Below are 20,458 nucleotides of genomic sequence, written 5' to 3' on the forward strand. Positions count from 1 at the left end.
CCATTGGGTGTGAAAGCTGGTCAAACCAGAACAGGACAGCAACCACCAAGCCAGACCAGAGGGGACTCTAAGTGTGAGGTCCCAGCATCCTGGAGGAGGGAGGAGGAGTGATAAAGGGAGGGTCCCTGAGCATCAGTCACTTACCAACCTGTGGAAGTCATTCAGCATTTTAACAAGTCTGCTACACAGTGGCTGAACATGAGCTTTCCCTATTCCCTGGCCAACAGGGACATTGTTTTTCAGTGGGCTCCTCCCCCAGACATTTCTGAAAATCCCCATGCATCTGTCCAGGTATACTTAAGTGTCTCCTAGACCCTGCCAATTTGGTGTCCGGTGACAGATGGTGACTCTCTTAAAGCTTCATGGTTAGGATAGGTCGGGAGTGAGTCATACGAAGCAGAGGTCCTGGCCAGCGACTACCCACACTTACTGCCCATCACTGCTGATGACCGTTGCTGTCCCAGTTCCCTCCCACTTTCCACAACCGCTCTTTCAGAGAGAGGGCTCCTGGGATCAGAGCCGCTGGGCTTGTGTGGGTAGGGAGTATGTGCTGGGTGGAGCTGGTCCCACATAGCTTCTGAGTGCTCTGCACCACTGCTCCCTCAGAGGCCCTGCCAGGTGTCTGGTTCTGGTGTGTTTTTCTCATGGCCATTTTGGTGCTCTTCAACCTGACTTCTGCTGGGGGGAAACAGGAGGGAGCCCACTTAATCAGAGATGTTGGTATGTTGGACCCCAACATTGTCTAAGGTTTACTGTCATCCCCAGAAGGCTCCCAAGCCCTGGGAAAATAAGGATGTTGCTGACCATCTGTTCTAATGTCCCTGGTCCCCCAGGGATGGGAGCAAAGGAATCCAAGGCAGCTGTTCAAAAGAAAGATGCTGAACGTGAAACGGGGCTTGAAAAAGGGCAAGTTGTAGGAGAATGTGTGGACTGTGTCTTCCTGTTTGTTTTTCTGTTTCGGTTGTTCCCCACCATTTCTTGATGACATCAGCCCATGAAGTGGAGGTAGGCAGCTGCCACCAGCTGTGGCATTGGTAACAAAGTGTTGAGTGTGTGGTGGCTGGAGAGAGACTTCTGGGCCTAGGAGGTGTGAGCACAGCGGGAGAGGAGATACTCATTGTTTCATCTGAGGCAGCTGCTCATTCCTGATTTTTTAACACCAAAAGCGAAAATTCATCCTGGACAGTTTCTAAAAGAGGCCAGTAAATCAGCATATTGCACAGGCCTAAAGGTTAAAAAAAAAAAAAAAAGTAGGCTTGCAGCTTCCGGTCTGTACTCTGGAAGTTGCTTTCAGTGTTGAGTGTTGCCCCTTTGATGCTATAACCTTGACTCTGGATCTGCTGTGTTCATTGCTCTGGAAATGGTGAATCTGTGATGGTGACAGACACCTAAAATGATGCTGTCCCCAAACCTGGAAGCCCACAAAGTCAAGAACATGTCAGATCAGCACTAGCCGGTTTGGCTCAGTGGATAGAGCAGCGGCTTGTGGACTGAATGGTCCCAGGTTCGATTCCAGTCAAGGGCACATGCCCGGGTTGCAGCTTGATCCCCAGTAGGTGGTGTGCAAGAGGCAGACGATCAATGATTCTTTATCACTGATGTTTTATCTCTCCCTCTCCCTTCCTCTCTGAAATTAAAACACACACACACAAAAAAAACATGTCAGATCAAACAAGGTAGTGTGGGTGACTGCTCCGTACTAACCACATGCTCTGCTGTCATTCATCATCTAACAAGGGAGACAAAGCAAAACCAAATGGCATATAGTCATTCCGCAAGTCTCCAGAAGCAAAGGTGTCCTGGAAGGGGAAAAATAGCACAAAGCAGCCTGATCTTCTCAGAAAGTTTGTCAACACTGTTCCCCGGGCAGGTGATAAATATATGGCTGACATTAGCTGGTCCAGCAGCCCCCAGTAATAGCATTCCCTGGTAACTAATGATAGCCATGCAGGTCTGGCCTGCTGCTGTGGTTTTGGTGACCAGCAGTCCTGAGCTCGGTGCAGAAGCTTGACATTTGGTGGCACATCTGGCACTTTGCCTGGGCTCTTGTTCCCATCCTGGAGAAGAGCCAGGTGTCATTCTGATGTAATGTTTGGGTCCTGAGTTCTGCCCAGTTCCAAGAAGGGCTTGGTGACCGAGTGCAGTGTTGCGGACATCCAGTGCGATGTGCTGGTGTGTCTGGACGCCCGCCTCTCAGAGCCTTAGTTATACAACGCTTCACAACCCCAGGGACTCATGGCCAGCTCTGCACCCAGCCCTCGGGACGGGGAGGGAGAATGTGTGAGTCCCGTGGGAGGACAGCCGGCACCTGTCTCCTGTTGTATAACTGTCCGCCTTCCCTGAACAGTGGTCTGGACCAGCAGGTAGAGATCACGCACCATGCCCAGCACCTCTAAAGAACAGGTAGCAGAGGGTAGGAAGACGTGATCCTTGGCCTTCATTAACAGTGAGGCATCGCCCTGACCTGTTTGGCTCAGTGGATAGAGCGTCGGCCTGTGGACTGAAGGGTCCCGGGTTTGATTCTGGTCAAGGGCATGTACCTTGGTTGTGGGCACATCCCCGGTGGGGGGTGTGCAGGAGGCAGCTGATCGATGTTCCTCTCTCATCGATGTTTCTAACTCTCTATCCTTCTCCCTTCCTCTCTAAAAAATCAATAAAACATATTTAAAAAAAAAAAAAAAAAAAAAAAAAAAAAAAAAAAAAAAAAAAAAAAAAAAAAAAAAAAACAGTGAGGCATCTTAGAGGGACATTATAAGGTATGAAGGCACTTCCCTCCCCACTCTGGTCTTGTAGCTGCACCCAAAGTACACCTGGTGGGTAAATATTTACCTTGGTTGTGTTGTTTTGTTTTAACATTCACCCACTGCAAAAGAAAAAATACTGACAATAATTGTAAAATAATAATGATGAAAGTTCAGCCTGAACCTCTTGGATTAAGTGCTCTTTCTCACTGAGGTTACAATCAGAAGCAAGGGAGTGATGACAGCATGGCCCACCCTCACCTCCCTGATGAGAACTCCTAGGGTCTGGACAGCTGGCCCTGGGGTCCTGGGCCAGTGCTTGTTCGGAACCACCACCTACATGTGTATCTCTTCACAAAGGAAGTCTGCTTGTGGAATGGGAACCCCTGCCGGCTGCCCACGACTTCAGGCTTCTTTGAAGCCACAGTTCTCTGGGACCCATTAAAATGGTTTGATTTCCTTCACTCCAATGGCCTGGAATATGAAAGAAAGAGGCCATCACGTGGTGGGCTTTTTTTTTTTTAATTGAACATCTTTTCATGCAGAAAACAGAAAACAACGGAATGGCCTAGAAATCTGACAACAGTGGATAAGCGTTAGGGCAACCACATAATTTATTCTTCAAACCAGGACCCTTGAGAGTGAGAGAAGGCTTTGTTAATAATGACGCCGGACAAGAATGGACACCAATGTGTGGTACATACACATGCATCTGCCTCCTCTCGTCTCTGCTAGCAAGGATGAAACACATTGATTATTAACTTCAGGTGGGATTTGGGGAAGAGGTCGGAGTTGCTCATCACTCTGCCCTAATGTCACAGAGGAATGAAAGGTCAGCTCCTCACCAGCACCCCCACGTTGGGAACATCCAGTGTCTCACACTCAAGGCTTGCAGAGTTGAGCAGAGATGGGGTGTGTGAAGGGAGAGGAAGCTGCCATCCCTGCCACCCCTGGGTTCTCTGGCCTTCTTCCTCTCCCCGCACATTTAGTTGTTGACAGAATTTTCAGAGATTTAGTTTGCACACTAGGCATTCTTCTATGGCATAAAATAATGTCAAAATTAAAAGTAGTAAAGTCATTCTATGTAAGCATTTTTTAAATCAACTTAGGCTACTGGATTCAAGGAAGAAAAAAGGCATGCACATTGAGAGCTACTTTTAGAGGAAGATCTTATTCATAAGTTTAGGTTTTATAAAATCTGTTATTGCTAAACGGGGGGGTATATAATTTCATGTGTCCCTATTTCAGTTTGCTTCTTTAAACATTACTAGGCATATAAAGTATGATAAAACTGGTCTACTTGGAAAATGTTTGTCATAGTGGGTGACCTGACTGTGGCAAGGCTGTAACGGCAACTCCACCCAAGGGTCTCGCCAGAGAGAAGTGCGGTGTGGATTGCAGATGGCATGGAAAGCTGTCGACGTGGTTATGGGTCAGAAAAGAAGTCTGCTTACCTCCCATGCAACAGGCAGAACATGTGGCCTGACAGGTCACCGAAAGCTGAAATCCTATCATCAAAGATTCATTATATTGGTGGCTCACAGGATTAGGGGGTCTTCACAGCCCCTATCAAGTATAGTTGTCTTAGGAAAGTTTAACAACTTAAAAACCAGCCTCTTCATGCCCAGCCAGTGTGGCTCAGTGGTTGAGTGTCCACCTAAGAACCAGGAGGTCATGGTTTGATTCCCAGTCAGGGCACAGGCCCAGGTTATGGGCTCAATCCCCAGTATGAGGTGCATAGGAGGCAGCCGATCAATGATTCTCTCTCAACATTGATGTTTCTGTCTCTCCCTGTCCCTTCCTCTCTGAAATCAATAAAAACATATTTTTTTAAGAAATCTGCCTCTTCCGACGGCTGTAAGGAGGCACTCAAGGCTGGATAAATAAAGTGCATCTTATGGAAAGGCCAGGGTTACTCGACAGCTTGTGGTAGCATTTCCACACTAACGTGAGCATAAATACATTATGGAGCAGAACACGTCAGCTACACAGAGATCCATAAGAAACTTTACAGGTGCTCCAGTTCCTGAAGCATCTTCAAGCTGAGCCTCACGCCCCTGTGTGTTAACACTTGGATTGCGGGAAACGAGTTAAGTCGGCTCGCGTGAATTGCGCGTACTCCGCGGGAGCCGTCTTAACTCGGTTCATATAGATTTGCGATGGAGTGCGGGAAACGTGTAAACTCGGGCCGATTGTAACTGCGTATTACCAAATATTTGTTTGTTTGCCGTTCACAAAGATACCTACCTGCATATGCGAACCGTTTCATACCCATTGGGGTAATAGGTATCATAAAAATCCCTTGTAAGTAGAGAACACTTTATGGCGCTGGTCGAGTACAATACCGTTAGGGTACCAATGTATTGTTTTCTCATTTTATAACCGATATTCCTGGATATCTCACCATGCAAAGAGAATAGTTATTGAGAAATACTTCTTGTGTCCGGACGTCTTTAGTTTTGAGTTTTGTGAATATTATTACGTGTTTAAATATTTAAATATATTGTGATAAAGACATTCATATAGAATTTTTTAACCAAATAAAATAAAATCGTTCCGCAAAGTGTTCGCATAATAATTATTTTTTTATATCAGATATCTATCGGAGTACCGCTATTTTCAGTTAGTATTATTTTTATTTGCTTTAACCTAGAATGTCGCAGCATTCAGACTATAGTGATGATGAGTTTTGTGCAGACAAGTTGTCCAATTATTCTTGTGATAGCGATCTTGAAAATGCGAGTACAAGTGATGAAGATTCTAGTGATGATGAAGTAATGGTGCGTCCCAGGACATTGAGGCGACGAAGAATTTCGAGCTCCAGCTCTGACTCAGAGTCAGATATAGAAGGCGGGAGAGAAGAATGGTCGCATGTTGATAATCCACCGGTCTTAGAAGATTTTTTAGGGCATCAAGGATTAAACACAGATGCTGTTATAAATAATATAGAAGATGCCGTGAAATTATTTATCGGAGATGATTTTTTTGAATTTCTTGTAGAGGAGTCAAACAGGTATTATAATCAAAATAGGAATAATTTCAAACTTTCAAATAAAAGCCTAAAGTGGAAAGATATAACCCCTCAAGAGATGAAGAAGTTTTTAGGGTTAATTGTTCTCATGGGACAGGTGCGCAAAGATAGAAGAGATGACTATTGGACCACGGAGCCATGGACGGAGACGCCATATTTTGGTAAAACGATGACGAGAGACAGGTTCCGACAGATATGGAAAGCTTGGCACTTCAATAATAATGCGGATATCGTAAATGAATCAGATAGACTTTGCAAAGTGAGACCAGTACTAGATTATTTTGTGCCTAAATTTATAAATATTTACAAACCTCATCAGCAATTATCACTAGATGAAGGGATCGTACCTTGGAGGGGAAGATTATTCTTTAGGGTATATAATGCTGGCAAGATCGTTAAATATGGAATATTGGTTCGTTTGTTGTGCGAAAGTGATACAGGATATATCTGTAACATGGAAATTTATTGCGGCGAAGGAAAGCGATTATTGGAAACGATACAAACAGTAGTGTCTCCATACACTGATTCGTGGTACCATATATATATGGACAATTATTATAATAGCGTCGCAAATTGTGAAGCACTTATGAAAAACAAATTCAGAATATGTGGAACAATCCGGAAAAATCGAGGTATACCTAAAGATTTTCAAACAATTTCTTTGAAAAAATGTGAAACAAAATTTATAAGGAAAAATGATATATTGTTACAAGTGTGGCAATCAAAAAAGCCTGTATACCTGATTTCTTCGATTCATTCTGCGGAGATGGAAGAAAGTCAGAATATTGACAGAACATCAAAAAAGAAAATTGTCAAACCGAATGCACTCATTGACTACAATAAACATATGAAAGGTGTTGACCGGGCCGACCAATACCTTTCATATTATTCGATATTGCGGAGGACGGTCAAATGGACAAAAAGGTTGGCAATGTATATGATAAATTGCGCATTATTTAATTCTTATGCAGTTTACAAATCAGTGAGGCAAAGAAAAATGGGTTTTAAAATGTTTTTGAAACAAACAGCTATCCACTGGTTGACGGATGATATTCCAGAGGACATGGACATTGTTCCAGACCTTCAACCAGTACCGTCTACTTCTGGAATGCGGGCTAAACCACCTACATCTGATCCACCATGCAGGCTATCGATGGACATGAGAAAGCATACGTTACAGGCAATTGTCGGAAGTGGAAAAAAGAAAAACATTTTGAGAAGGTGTCGCGTATGTTCCGTTCATAAATTGCGCAGTGAGACACGCTACATGTGCAAATTTTGCAATATACCTCTACATAAAGGGGCGTGTTTTGAAAAATATCATACGCTAAAAAACTATTAATTTCTATTTGTTTTGATTTATTATGAAAATTTTATTTTAAACTTTAAAAATATGTGTATATTTTTAGGTAATAAGTATTTTTTGGGTTTTTCGTATTTAGTTTATATATATCGAATTATTTATGTACTGAATAGATAAAAAAATGTCTGTGATTGAATAAATTTTCATTTTTTACACAAGAAACCGAAAATTTCATTTCAATCGAACCCATACTTCAAAAGATATAGGCATTTTAAACTAACTCTGATTTTGCGCGGGAAACCTAAATAATTGCCCGCGCCATCTTATATTTTGGCGGGAAATTCACCTGACACCGTAGTGTTAACTACTTCTGTACCTGGAGGTCTGGCTTCTAACTCTCCTATTCCATTCATTTTTCTTCCCTTGAGGTAGTGTCACACTGTTTTAATTGTATCTCAAAAATGTTTTAATACTTTCCTTTTCAAAGTGGCTTCATATTCATTCAAATAAACATTAAAGTCATTTTCTCAATAAGTCCCACTGGGATTTTTATTATGTGTTAAACATCAATTAATTTGGCAAAAGATTGACATTTTTTATGATTTAGTCTCTCCATGAGCATTGCATTTTCTGATTTCATTGAAACTTTTTTTTTTATTCTTCCTCACCTGAGGATTTTTTTCCCTTTGATTTTTAGAGAGAATGGAAGGGAGGGGGGAGGCAGAGAGAAAGAAACATCGATGTGAGAGAGACACATCGATTGGTTGTCTCCTGCACGTGCCTTAACTGGGGCCGGGCATCGAGCCTGCAACTGAGGTATGTGCCCTTGACTGGAATCGAACCCATGACTCTTCAGTCTGAGGGCCGACACTCTAACCATTAAGCCAAACCTGCCAGGGCCATTCAAACTTACTTTATATTTCTAAGTTTTGTCTTTTTTTTTCTAAACATCATACACATTTCTTATTAAGGTTATGTCTAGGTGTGTTTTTGTTGTGACTGTCTTGTCTCATATTTTCAGTGTGATCCACTGAGACAGTGGGCTCTTATTTGTGACATGGAAGGGCAAGTCCATCTGAGAAATTATACTCTTCCCAAATATGGAGAGTAAACACCAAAGATGGAGTTTGCATGTAAAAGCCTGTAGATTGATGAGGATAATGGTATCTTCCTGTAAAGTTGTTGTGAGATTAAAAGAATTAAATGCTTTTAATTGATTTAATTAAATGCTTAGAACAGTGTCTGGCATACAATTTAAGGGTTACTGTTACTTTCATCATCATTATCATTATTTTTTAGTAGTAATAGTCTACATAGATAAAAGCCTAAGCAACTGAACGACCAGTCAACCGGTCGCTATGATGGACACTGACCACCAGGGGACAGATGCTCAATGCAGAAGCTGCCCCCTGGTGGTCAGTGCACTCCCACAGATGGAGCACCGCTCAGCCAGAAGCCAGGCTCACGGTCACCAGCTGTAGCAGCGGGAGCCTCTCCCACCTCCACGGCAGCGCTACCAAGCAGCAGTGGCACAGCAGGACTGGGATGAGTGGGAGCAGTGTGGCATCCGGCCTGGCTCAGGCTCCTCCCCGGCCACCTGCCGCTTCGCACACTGCTATATCCCCCAAGGGGTCCCAGATTGCTAGAGGGTGCAGGCCAAGCTGAGGGACCCCACCCGTGCATGAATCCGTGCACCGGGCCTCTAGTATAATCATAACAATGCCAGATTTGGCACTGCCCCCATAAGATGAGGAATCATCCCTGCTGGGTGGTTTCCCCACCCTCAGAAAGGGAAGAGAGCAGGGACACTCTACCCCTTAGCACTTCCCAAGCAAAGCCAGGTGTCCAGATCTCCCCCATAACTTTCAATATATAGGGCACCTCCTCACACAAGACTCTGCTGGGCCCTTCCTGGACAGGAAGCTGTGCCCCTCAGAGCAGAGCCTCAGAAAGAACAGACTCAAGTCCAGATCAGGAAGCTCAAGTTCAAAACCAGGTAATGGTCTCACACACTCCCCGCACCCTTTCTTCTCCATAGTGTGGGTGGGTTTAATACTTACAAAATCATAGACTCTTACAGCAGAGGGTGATGAGCCTCGGAGATCATGTGGTATTCAGCCTGACAGTAGATGGGCCATGCACATAAGTAACATTTAATGAGCCCTTACTACATGCCTGGTACTATTCTTATGTAATACTCCCAACAGCATAAAGATATTTAATGTATGTAGACCCTAGGAAGTATGTGGGACAATTGTTACGTTTTCTTCAAGTCCAGTATCTCATTTGATTCTCATAACAACCCAGTGAAATAGGCAGGAAGTAGCAGAGGCCCCACTTCAGAGCCCCCCTGCCCCAACCCCTGGCAATTGAGCCCAGCTCCTAAGTCTAAATCAGATTGAGGTGTGTTGCTCAGAAGGCAGCTCTGTGCTTCAGATGCGTAAGCAGTGAAGACCTGAAACATTGTAGGAAATATTTTTTTTTGGACCCTCCTCCTTCCCCCAGTGGGTTGTTTGTCTAATGAGTCTCAGAGCTCATAAGCGTTTCTAGGCCATCCAGTCATCCATCTACTTGCAGTTGGGTAATCTGTGTATTTTCCTTGGACTCTAATGCCAGCTCCTAAAGCTTATAGAAGTGTGATCAGCTTTAATGACCAGTTTATGCATGGTAATACTCTGATGCGAGCCAATATGGGATTCTGGAGGGACTATACTAGTAAATTAAAGCTGCTAATTGCACTTCCTCACTGCCATTGACCAACCAGCTGCTTTCATCTGCAGCTCAGAAGTGACATGTTCTGTCATTAGCACTGTGGCATCCATCCCCAGCTGGCCCCCTGATGTGTGCTGGCACATTTTATAGCCCAAATAAATGCGACAGAACTGGTACACAAACGTTTAGGCCTCGTTACTCCTCATCTTTTTCGGTCTCATTGAGGTAACATTTTGATATTTCCTGCCCTGTGTGAACTGAATATTTTTCCCTTGCCTCTTCTGTAATAGCTCTGGGTTAATCCCTTAACAGTGGTTCTCAACCTTCCTAATGCCGCGACCCTTTAATACAGTTCCTCATGTTGTGGTGACCCCCAGTTTCATTGTTATAAATTGAACATAATTAAAGCATAGTGACTAATCACAAAAACAATATGTAATTATATATGTGTTTTCCAGTGGTCTTAGGCGACCCCTGTGAAAGGGTCGTTCAATGCCCAAAGGGGTCGTGACCCACAGGTTGAGAACCGCTGCCTTATAACCTTGGATTATAACTTTCAACCTTCTTCTGCTGGGCCTAATTTAAGTTATTTGATTTTGCTTACCATGGGTGAACATTTTTGTTACAGTAAATGGTCCTGTCACTATGTTTATTGCCTCGCCTTTATCGTTCCCATGTTTCCACTAGGAGCTCAGCACCAAGCACTTCATGATCACGTATGACCTAGGGCAGTGATGGTGAACCTTTTGAGCTCGGCGTGTCAGCATTTTGAAAAACCCTAACTTAACTCTGGTGCCGTGTCACATGTAGAAATTTTTTGATATTTGCAACCATAGTAAAACAAAGACTTATATTTTTGATATTTATTTTATATATGTAAATGCCATTTAACAAAAATCAACCAAAAAAATGAGTTCGCGTGTCACCTCTGACACGCGTGTCATAGGTTCGCCATCACTGACCTAGGATCTAGAACTGGATGTCTGGCGCAGTCCTAAACTATGCTATGGGGCAACTCAGTCTGTCCTACTGCCCGTCATCACTGATGCCCGTGCAGAGGAACTGAGACAGGCACACAGATGGTGACAATACAAGGCCAAACCAGTGTCGAATGGGTGATGTGTAGTAAGTGTTTTCAGGAAACAGAGCGGGGACCCAGAGAAGCTTCAACCACTGGCCCAAAGGGTGGGTGGGCTTTTGCTCAATGGATACTGAGTGGGTCTTCCCTGGTACAGTAGCTCCTGGTGGAGCAAAGACACTAAAGATACAGGACCCATGGCAGTCAGTGAAAAGTTAGTGCACAGAGGGCGGGCGGCCACCAGAGGACCAACTATATCAGACCACAGAGTCGGGGGAGGTGAAAAGATATTAATCTGTGTGCCCTCTTAACATCATTAACATTAAGATCTGAATTCATTCTCCTCCCACCCACCCCCCACCAGCCATAAAAGTGTCATATCTGAATGGAATTTTAAAAAATCTACTTCTGCCAAACTAGACTATAAATTGGAAGGGTTGTTTTTATTTAAAGTTCCTTAAAAGTTGAGCTTGGATCACCCCTCATCTTTATTCTGCAACTTTCTTTGGAGCCTTTCATGTGGAGCTGTTTGAGACGAGGTCACCATATCACAGCTGCATTTCCTGCAAGAGAGCACCTATCCCCCAAAGGCTCCATCCTTTACTGTTGGACTCTGGGAAACAAATACTATACTAAAACTACGTTAGTGGGGCCCTAGTTTGGCTCAGTGGATAGAGTGTGGGCCCATGGACTGAAGGGTCCTGGGTTTGATTCCAGTCAAGGGCATGTACCTCTGTTGCAAGCTCAATCCCTGGCCCTGGTTGGGACACGTGTGGGAAACAGCCAATTGACGTGTCTCTCTCACATCCATGTTTCTTTCTCTCTGCCTCTCCCCCTCCCTTCCACTCTTTCTAAAAATCAATTAAAAAGTCTTCAAAGTTAAGTAGTAAAAGCAAGTTATGATTTCAAATTAAAATATTGTGTGTTTGTATACATACACACACATGCACACACACATTTTAAAAGAGAGATGGATGTTGGGCAGACCCAGATTGCATGTGTGGTTACCTCAAATTTTAATTAGTATGCTATTGTACCCCTTCATCAGAGTGTGTGATTACTACAGCTGTGTTCGGTGACATGGGTTTGGGGACTATAGAGGAGCAGCATTTTGGAGAAGGCACTGTTCAGCTTCAAATCTTTGTTCCTCTGTGGATTGACTTCTCTGAGCCTTCCTTCCTCACCAAAAACATGCAGGTAGTGATTCTTATCATATCTACACCAGTGGTTCTTGATCTTACTATTGATGAGTCCCCATTTTGTATGTCACCCAAATAATTCTCCAGCCCGCTCCCCTCTATACTCTATCACCTCCTTAGTTCAAGCCAAATTATCTCTCATCTGCACTCTTCCTGGGCTCTTGCCTTCACACTGAGATAAAATGATTTTGAACCACAAATCTAAGTCCATCTTCTGTTTTAACATTTAAAAATTGTCCTCAGAATGAGTCAGCATCCATGGCCTGGCCCTAGCCTACCTTTTACTCTCTCCTCTACCTCACCCCATCCACACTCACTGCCAGTGATGTCTTTGACATTCTCCATAAGCCCAAATGCATCAGGTGCCTCACGCCAGCTGCTCTGTGGGGGCCATTCCCTCTATCTGGAATGTGCTTCCTGCCCCTCCTCTGGCTCCCACTGTACTCCTGAGCCCTTGCTTAGGATCCATCTCCTCAGGGAAGTCTCCCTAACTCCCTCAGGCTGAGTCCCAGCTCCTACTCCTATATTCCTCTAGTCCTGCGTGCTGCCCTCTGCCAGCACCCATGAGCTCATAAGGGCCGCTATCTCCGTCCTTGTCTGCCTCTGGCCCTAAATGCAGAGCTTCTGAGGGAGGAATCACGTCTTCACATTAACTGAAGTGCTGGGTCTGGTATGGTAGGTGTTCATTGCTTATCTACCCAAAGACCAGGGGCTGTGGCTGCCCTCCCAGGCCTCCTAGAGGGTTTGATGGCTCTTTCACCCAACACATGTTTATTTGTTGGCTGCTGTAGGCGACCGGCCTTTCACTTATAAGAAAGAACCCTGCCCTGTCTCTCTATCTGCACTGCACAGCCATGAGCTCGCCAGTACATCCAGCTTGGCTCCAGTGTGCAGGGAATGCACAGAGGCAAATCTGGTGACTGCCCTTTGCCCCACAGTGTGGTGGTCAGCAGAGAAGGGCCCTGTGATGGCAGACATTTGCATTTAAGTGTTAGAAATACTCTTTCTGACCCTTCACAGCTACGGGGTCCCATGGTTCCTGATCTGTCTGTTCTTTGCCTTCAGGTCCACATTGGCCAACTGTATTCGACTGACAAGCTTATCATTGAGAATCAGGAGAAGCCCAAGACCTAAAGACCAGCACCATCAGCAACCGTGGACCACCTCCAGCACCCACTCTGTGCTTGCGATTGGGACTCCCAATGGACCACGAGTGGCTTCTTGCATCAGCTTAAAATAATAACCTCTTGCTCAGCCTGCCCTGTAGGGACTGATACTGTAAATTGAGTGAGGTTTCCATTCTCCTGCAACCTTAGTGGAAAGGGTGGCTGTCTCTCCTTGGTTCAGTGTTAGAATGAAGAGCTGGTGCTCACTCAGAATAATGCTGTGTGTTATTGTGTCTCCTCTCTACCCCACCCCTCTTTAGTAGCTCACCGCCACTTGTACAGAGCATCTCCAGACTTTGTTTCTTAGTCCTCAACAATAAACAGGATTGTCTCCCTAAGCCTGCTACCCAGATACACTCATCCTGATTAATGCACTTGCGTTTCCTGCTGCTGCGGGTCCTGCACAGGGCGGTGGGGGTGCCAGGAGGGAGGCTCCAACCCTCAGCTGAGTCCTCCCTTTGTGGAAGCAAGCCCAGGCACCAGGAGAGATTTGGGGGACAGCAGGAAGCAGAGCAGGGCCTAGGGGCAGAAGGTGCACCCTGCAGTCGATCCCTAGGCCCAACACAACCACAAGGATGGCAGGCAGGTGGATACACACCTAGAGATAAGGCACTCCACCCCTGGCAGCTCAGAGGTCTGAGGATCCGCACCGCCTGGGAGCAGAAGCTCAAGCCACACCCCAAGCCTTTTGAATCAGAATGGTCAGTCTAACACTGGAGGTAACTGCAGGGCCTCTGAAGTTCAAGGAGTGCTGCTGTCAGCACTGCTTCCAAAGCCGCCCCCAGCTCACCTGCTGAGTCTGAACCTCCTGGAGATTTGGAGCGTTTTTGAAATTTCTGAGTGCTTCCCTCCCCTTGGATTCTACTTAGTAAAAGGTGAAACACAATAATTTATATGTACATTTTTTAAGCTCTCCTAGTGTTTTTAATGTTTAGCCACATCAGGAAATTCTGCTCTTTATGTTACAAGTTAAAAAAAAATTGTTTGGATTTATCCTTGGAAGTACATCACTTCAAAACATAGGCAGAGGTATTAAATAACGTACTTGACTTGTAGAGATTTTATGAGGGACCAGGCCCTGAGTGATATTTTTGTTTCCTTTTGTAAACAGTACTAAGTAAATTCATTATTTATGTTTCTAGGTTTGGGACAGGCTTATATATTTACAGGTTCTACTATAGCTGTGACAGTGTCACCAACATGCCACAGAACTGCCCCCCATCATTTTAATTCATGTGAATCGAGCACAAGCAGTCTGTGGCCCCATCCTCATACTCGTGGCAAAGATCATGTCTGCCCATCTCACCCATGGATTGTAGATGTTGTAATAGTGCATTGTATTTGACATTACAACTTGTGACTTCAGAATGCTTTTGCCCATGGATAAAGTCTCAAAGCTGCAGTGTGAGAATAAACAGTCAGCAGACGCCCAGTGTCGAGATGCAGGAAGTCTTCTCTCCCTTCCCACTGATTACAGTGGATTAGAATCTCCCAGCCCCGCATGTGTGGCTCTGGGTCACTTTCCACTCTGTGTTAGTACAGTTTATGGCCATTCAGCAACAACTACATCCAACAACTGTGCTAGCTAACAGATATCACCTCTGACTTATACTGAAATTAAAACAGCTGCTACTTAGAAACCCCTGAGTCCACATATGAACCTCTTCTCTACAAGCCTCACGTTTCTAGCAGGCTAACGACTCCATAGGAGACTTCTCCACATTTTAGTCACAGAGACAGTAGACCCAGCAAACTTGACTTGTTCTGAAGGCCTTTAACAGAAGGTTGCTTTTATGTTCATTAAAGCACACGAATGGGCTTGAACATGCCCGAAACCTTAATAAGCAGAGCTAATTTTTGTGACTCAGATAAAATTAACTGCATTTAGAATCTGTGGAAAGACATGAATGAGAATTCAGTGGCATAAAAGCCACAAACAGGGGTGTTAATCTTCCCTCAAATTTCAGGTGCAGGTAGAACAGGCAGAGCCTTGTACTGAGTATTTCCCAATTCAGAGGACCCCAGGTTGGCTGTAGATCTTTGAATAAAGTGGCATTCCCATGGGGACCGTCCCTTGTGTTCTTATAGCGAAGCATCCCACTTGCTTGAGTGGGCCCCCACTGAGGACTCAGGCAAGGGGATTGGTGGTCAGCCTTACAGAACTCTGGTAGGCGTGACTGTTCTGAAGGTGGGATTTAGGCTGCAGTCTAGAGATGACTTTCCAGTGTCAACATTTAGCACATAAGAAATACCACTATAGGTTAACTTCTGAGACAGAATCCACTGGTGATGCATGGCATTTCCTAGACCTTAGAGATAGCATTTAGTCTGGCTATAATGCTTTGATACCAGGGAAATCTTAGATGGCCAAGTGCATGGCTGTTTTGGTGGCGATAGTCCTTGGGATTGTGGAACTGAAAGATCACCATGGAATTGACAGAGCTTGCGTTACATCTCTCTGCCCTGCCACCAACCAGCATTCACCTCTAATTCCCTTCATCCATAGTCTCACTCAACATCTGGAGTCCCTAAATACAACCAAAAGTGCAGCCTGCCCTCCAAGAGCAAAGGGGCAGACTGGGATGAAGTCTGCAAGGATGACAAAATGTCAGAGATGACACATTAAACTTCACCTAGGTTAACCCCCAAGTCTGCAGGTGTGAAAACTAAGATCCTAAGCATCTCCAGAGAATTTGCAAATCCAGGCTTTTCCCCCTTCGCCCCCTTCACTCATCTATTCATTCAGTTTTGACCGAGAGCAAGCTGGTGCCAGGGGGAGGCTGGTAAGCAAGACGCAGCCTCTGCCTTCACTGAGTGTGTGGTCTAGCGGGGAATTGAGGAAATGACAAGCCTAACAAGTGTTACAAAGGGTGAAATTACAGGAGCTAGTGGTGGGCTCAAGGAAGGCCGCCCTAATGAAGGAATATTTAAGTTTAAGATTAAATGATGAGGCCCAGCCAGTGTGGCTCAATTGTTGAGCCGTCAACCCATGAACCCAAGAATTGGTTTAATGCACAGGAGGTCACGATTTGATTCCTGGTCAGGGCACATGTCCGGGTTTCGGGCTCCATCCCCAGCAGGGAGTGTACAGGAGACAGCCAATCAGTGATTCTCATCATTGATGTTTCCATCTTTCCCTCTCCCTTCCTCTCTGAAATCAATAAAAATATTTTTAATAAATAAAAATTTTTAAAGATGAAATGATGAGGAATTGGCTGGCAAAGCATAGAGAGAGGGGCTCTCTAGGCAGGAGGAATCGCATATGCAAGGCCCTGAATCAGGAGGGAAGTGCAATGCAAGGAACTAAAGGGAGACCAGATGACCAGCAGGCAAGGATGGGTAGAGAGGCAGGGACCACACTAGAAAGTCCTGGGAGCTTTGGCCTAAGGACTGTGAGAAGCTATTGAAGTTTCTAAGCAGGAGGACTGTGTTTTAAGAGGTCACATCACTGTAGGGGGACAGACTGAGAAGGATGCAAGGAGACCAGCTGTTGGGGGGAGGTGGTTGGATTGAAACACTAGAATCCAGGCAAGAAAGTGATGGTACTGACTTCACCTAGGATGGCTCACAGTTGGAGAGGAAACATCACCCGAGAAGAACTTGCTTTGGCTGGGCTACTCTTCCAAAGCGGGTTAGAGGCCTGGAGCAGAGACGGCCCCGCTGAGCCTGACGACATGAGCCAGCTCCCAGCTGACCTGCAGCTGAGCCTCCCAGCCACGTATGGCTGACATGAGGCAACTTCAGCCGCCCCTTAGACGTGTTAAATAAATTATTGTTTAAGACACTGAGGTTTAAGGCAGTTTGTTATAAAGCAATGGGTGAACACTTAGAAGAAAACAGGATTTTTTAAAAAAGAAGAAGGAAATAAAGTCAACAGGGCTTGGATGTGAATTGTGCAGTGGGTGTGAAGGGAACCCAGGTGAGGGGCCTGGGTAACAGCAGATATCAGGCCACCAGCTAAGACAGCAGGAGGAGGCACTGCCTATAGCTTTCTCCTGCCAGGTTCAACAACTTCAAGTTCAAGTGTCTACAAATTTATCTGTTACATCCAAAGGTCGAAAATATAATTTCTTTTTATTTATTTATTTTTTAAATCCACTGGAATAAAGCAATCTTAAAAGCCTTAGTGTGGCTCATCATCCCATGCAGCAGGAGGTGGCCGGTTCAATTCAGGTTGCAGCTCAATCCCTAGTGGGGGGTGAGGGGTGCTGTTGGAAGTAACCAATGGATATGGCATTCTCACATCGATGTTTCTCTCTCCCTCTCCCACTAAAAATAAATAAACTATTCTTTTAAAAAAGAGATTTTTACCCAGCCTTCTATAGAACAATATCCCCCTCTATAAGTGAAGCATATAGATATGTATCATCACTGGGGACAGGGACAGTAAAGGGAGTTTTTGTATATTGAGCAAAAGATGACATGAAACTTAAAAAAAAAAAAGCTGAGGAAGGTTGGTTTACAAACTTTAAGAATATGGGCCTAAGAATGAAACTAAAATGTACAGTGAAATACTATATCAACAAGGTTACAGAAAGTACACAATCACAATTTATACAATGAGCTGCTTGCTATAAAGCATTCAAACAGCAGAAGGTGAATGCATTTTCTCACAAAGGATAACATTTTCTTCGATTTGGGAATTCTTCTGAATCTACCCACAGTCATGGATAAGAAATTCCTTGATGAATATGCTCTGAACCCAGATGACCAAATCTTGGCTGAAGACATCTGTATGGACTGTTTGAAGAACATTTTAAAAGTTCAAACTTACACTGTGCCAGTGGCTTCATGCCAGTAGCCATTGTGTGATTCAGAAGCCCCAGGAAGCAGCCACATTGTCTGGACCATTAGAGTGGGTATGCCGAAGTCACGCAGACTAAGGCAGTGAGGCCCAAGAGGATGCTCAGCGTACAAGCGAACGGGACAGCCAACGGGAACTTGGCTCTGTGCATACCGGGTGGGCAGACGCCTTGTCACTAATCTAGGCTAGCATTTTCCAGTTGTCACAAAAAGATCTGGACAAAAGCTGGAACTTGGTTGAGAAGCAATGATTTACATACAATACAGCAGGCTTTCTCTCTGGTAGTTCAACCAGAAGCTCTGTGGACAGGGGCTCACCTTGCCTCTGAGAACAACAGAGCCTTCACTTTTCGATCTTTCTGTGGCTCTTACACTCCAAGGAACCATTTGTGATCATTGCTTTGCATGTTGGGCTCTATTTAGGGAGTAAGATAGATGCTTTTGCCTTTGCCCAAGAGCAAAGTTTTAAGTCCAAAGACCCTAAAGAGAGAACCCAGAAGGAGAACTCTCAGAGGTGAAATCGACTGTCCCTTACCTGGGGGACCACTGACACCACAATGGCAACAGCAAAAGAAGGTGGCGCCTTGTCTGGAAATTAGACCACAAGTGATAGACTCTGATAAAGCGAGAACTGCACTTGACCTCAGACTCGGCATACCTGCCGGCCAGTGTGACCAGGGCAGTTGGAAGCACTCTGGCTGCACCTTCCAGAGAGGCCCCTCCCGGGTTTCAGCTGGCTGAGCAGAAGCAAGGAGAACAGCTTCTGTAAGTGATCTGCATCCTTTTCCTGCTGACATGATGAGCATCCTCAGAGAGACCAGGGGTACTTTTTTACTCAGTTTGAGAGTATCACTTAAACGTCTGTCAGTTAAACATTGTTAAAACATTTCAGTAGAACTTCTTTGCTAAGTGAATTTATGTGACTTCCTCTGACTTGAATACAGAGACAGTTTAAAAACAATATAATTGGTTCTAGGTTTTTAAAGGAGTATTTCATTTAGCTGCAACATATGATCTACATAGCACATATAGGATATATGACCAAGGACTGCAATATTACATAATGCTACGTGTCTTGTGAAGGTTTGCCAAATACACTCTTCCATTCGTGCTTCAAACATGCAACACTCAGAATTATTAATCTGCCAAGTCTTAGCATGTGCTTTCACTGTACAAACGTAGCCTTGCACTTCCTTATCTATATATATAAAAGCCTCAGCGACCCTTATGACCGAATGACCAAACAACCAAACGACCGGTTGCTGTGACACACACTGACCACCAGGGGGCAGACGCTCAATGCAGGAGCTGCCCCTTGGTGGTCAGTGCACTCCCACAGCCAACCTTCCACGGCCCTCCCCCAGCTGGCCCATCACCCCCCATTGGCCCAATGGGGGCCAGTGGGCCAACCTCCTATGGCCCCTCCCACCCAGCCAGCCCACCCCGCTTGGCCCCAATGGGGGGAGTCAGCTGGCCAACCTCTCTCAGTCCCTCCCCTCAGCTGGCTGGCCCCAATCAGCCCTGATCGCTGGCCAGGCCGAGAGACCCCACCCGTGCATGAATTCGTGCACCAGGCCTCTAGTGGAACTATAAACAGAAGCTTGTTCAAAGGGGGGAAACAAGATGTTGCTAACTCATTACAAAAAATAATGAGTTTTGTGGGGGGGTTTTAAGTTGGAAGACAGGAATTTGGAATGAGGGTGGTGGAAGCAGACCAGCACAGGACAGCCTGAGATCTGGGGATGCCATCACATATGAAGGGCTCCAGCTCCAGCTGGACCATTAATTGACTGTGATGTTGTCTAAGTCCCTCAACTTGGACCGTGGCTCCTTCTGGGGCAAAGTGGGGTGGACAGTCCCAGGACCACTACTGACCTTTCTAGCTCTAAAAGCCTGCAATTCCAGTTAAACCCAAAGGGAGGAAGCCATTCTCAAGCCCCTCTGAATGTTAGTTTGGGGACCAATTAGCAGGAAATCTTCAAGACCAGTCCCTGGCATTGGGTCTTGTCTTGTGTGCAGGTTCGGTGCTGTTTTAGGCGGCCCAGAGCTTTCAGCCCAGCCCAAGGTTCATGAGAGCCCACATCTGGGATTAAATGGCAGCTCAGTGAGCTGGGCCCTGTGCAAAGGCACAGAGAACCCGCAGGGGGCCCTTGGCCCTTTGAAATCTTCACCAGCCTCTGGTCCGGTGTCTAACCTGACAAGTGTGCTTCTAATTTTTTCTGAACCAAAAACTTTGTCTTCCTGGTTCTGCTGGCTTCTGAGATTCCTAAGGCAGAATTTGGACTCAGCTAAAAAACAAAGAGAACGTCTATCTCTTGCTTACCCAGCAATAACAATAACTCTCAATAACTTTTCCCTTGCATGTCTTCAAAGACAGACACATGGTTTAAATTTTTTTTAAAAAGTTATGAGTGTACTCAGAGAG

At 45.1% G+C, this 20,458-nt stretch overlaps 1 protein-coding gene across 1 annotated transcript in view; it reads left to right on the top strand.

Moving 5' to 3' along the window:
- The window catches only part of LYRM4 (LYR motif containing 4), a 136,284-nt gene extending 122,716 nt beyond the window's left edge, over nucleotides 1–13,568 (top strand). The window contains exon 3 of the mRNA XM_070405790.1: nucleotides 13,130–13,568. Within this exon, the coding sequence (XP_070261891.1) occupies nucleotides 13,130–13,198 (69 nt within the window). The 3' untranslated portion in view covers nucleotides 13,199–13,568. The remainder of the gene's footprint in view (nucleotides 1–13,129) is intronic.
- Nucleotides 13,569–20,458: the final 6,890 nt, after the last annotated feature.

This window comes from Myotis yumanensis, unplaced genomic scaffold, assembly GCF_028538775.1.
Source record: "Myotis yumanensis isolate MYYU_CA2020_CCGP unplaced genomic scaffold, mMyoYum1.0.hap1 SCAF_2, whole genome shotgun sequence".
Classification (NCBI taxonomy): domain Eukaryota; kingdom Metazoa; phylum Chordata; class Mammalia; order Chiroptera; family Vespertilionidae; genus Myotis; species Myotis yumanensis.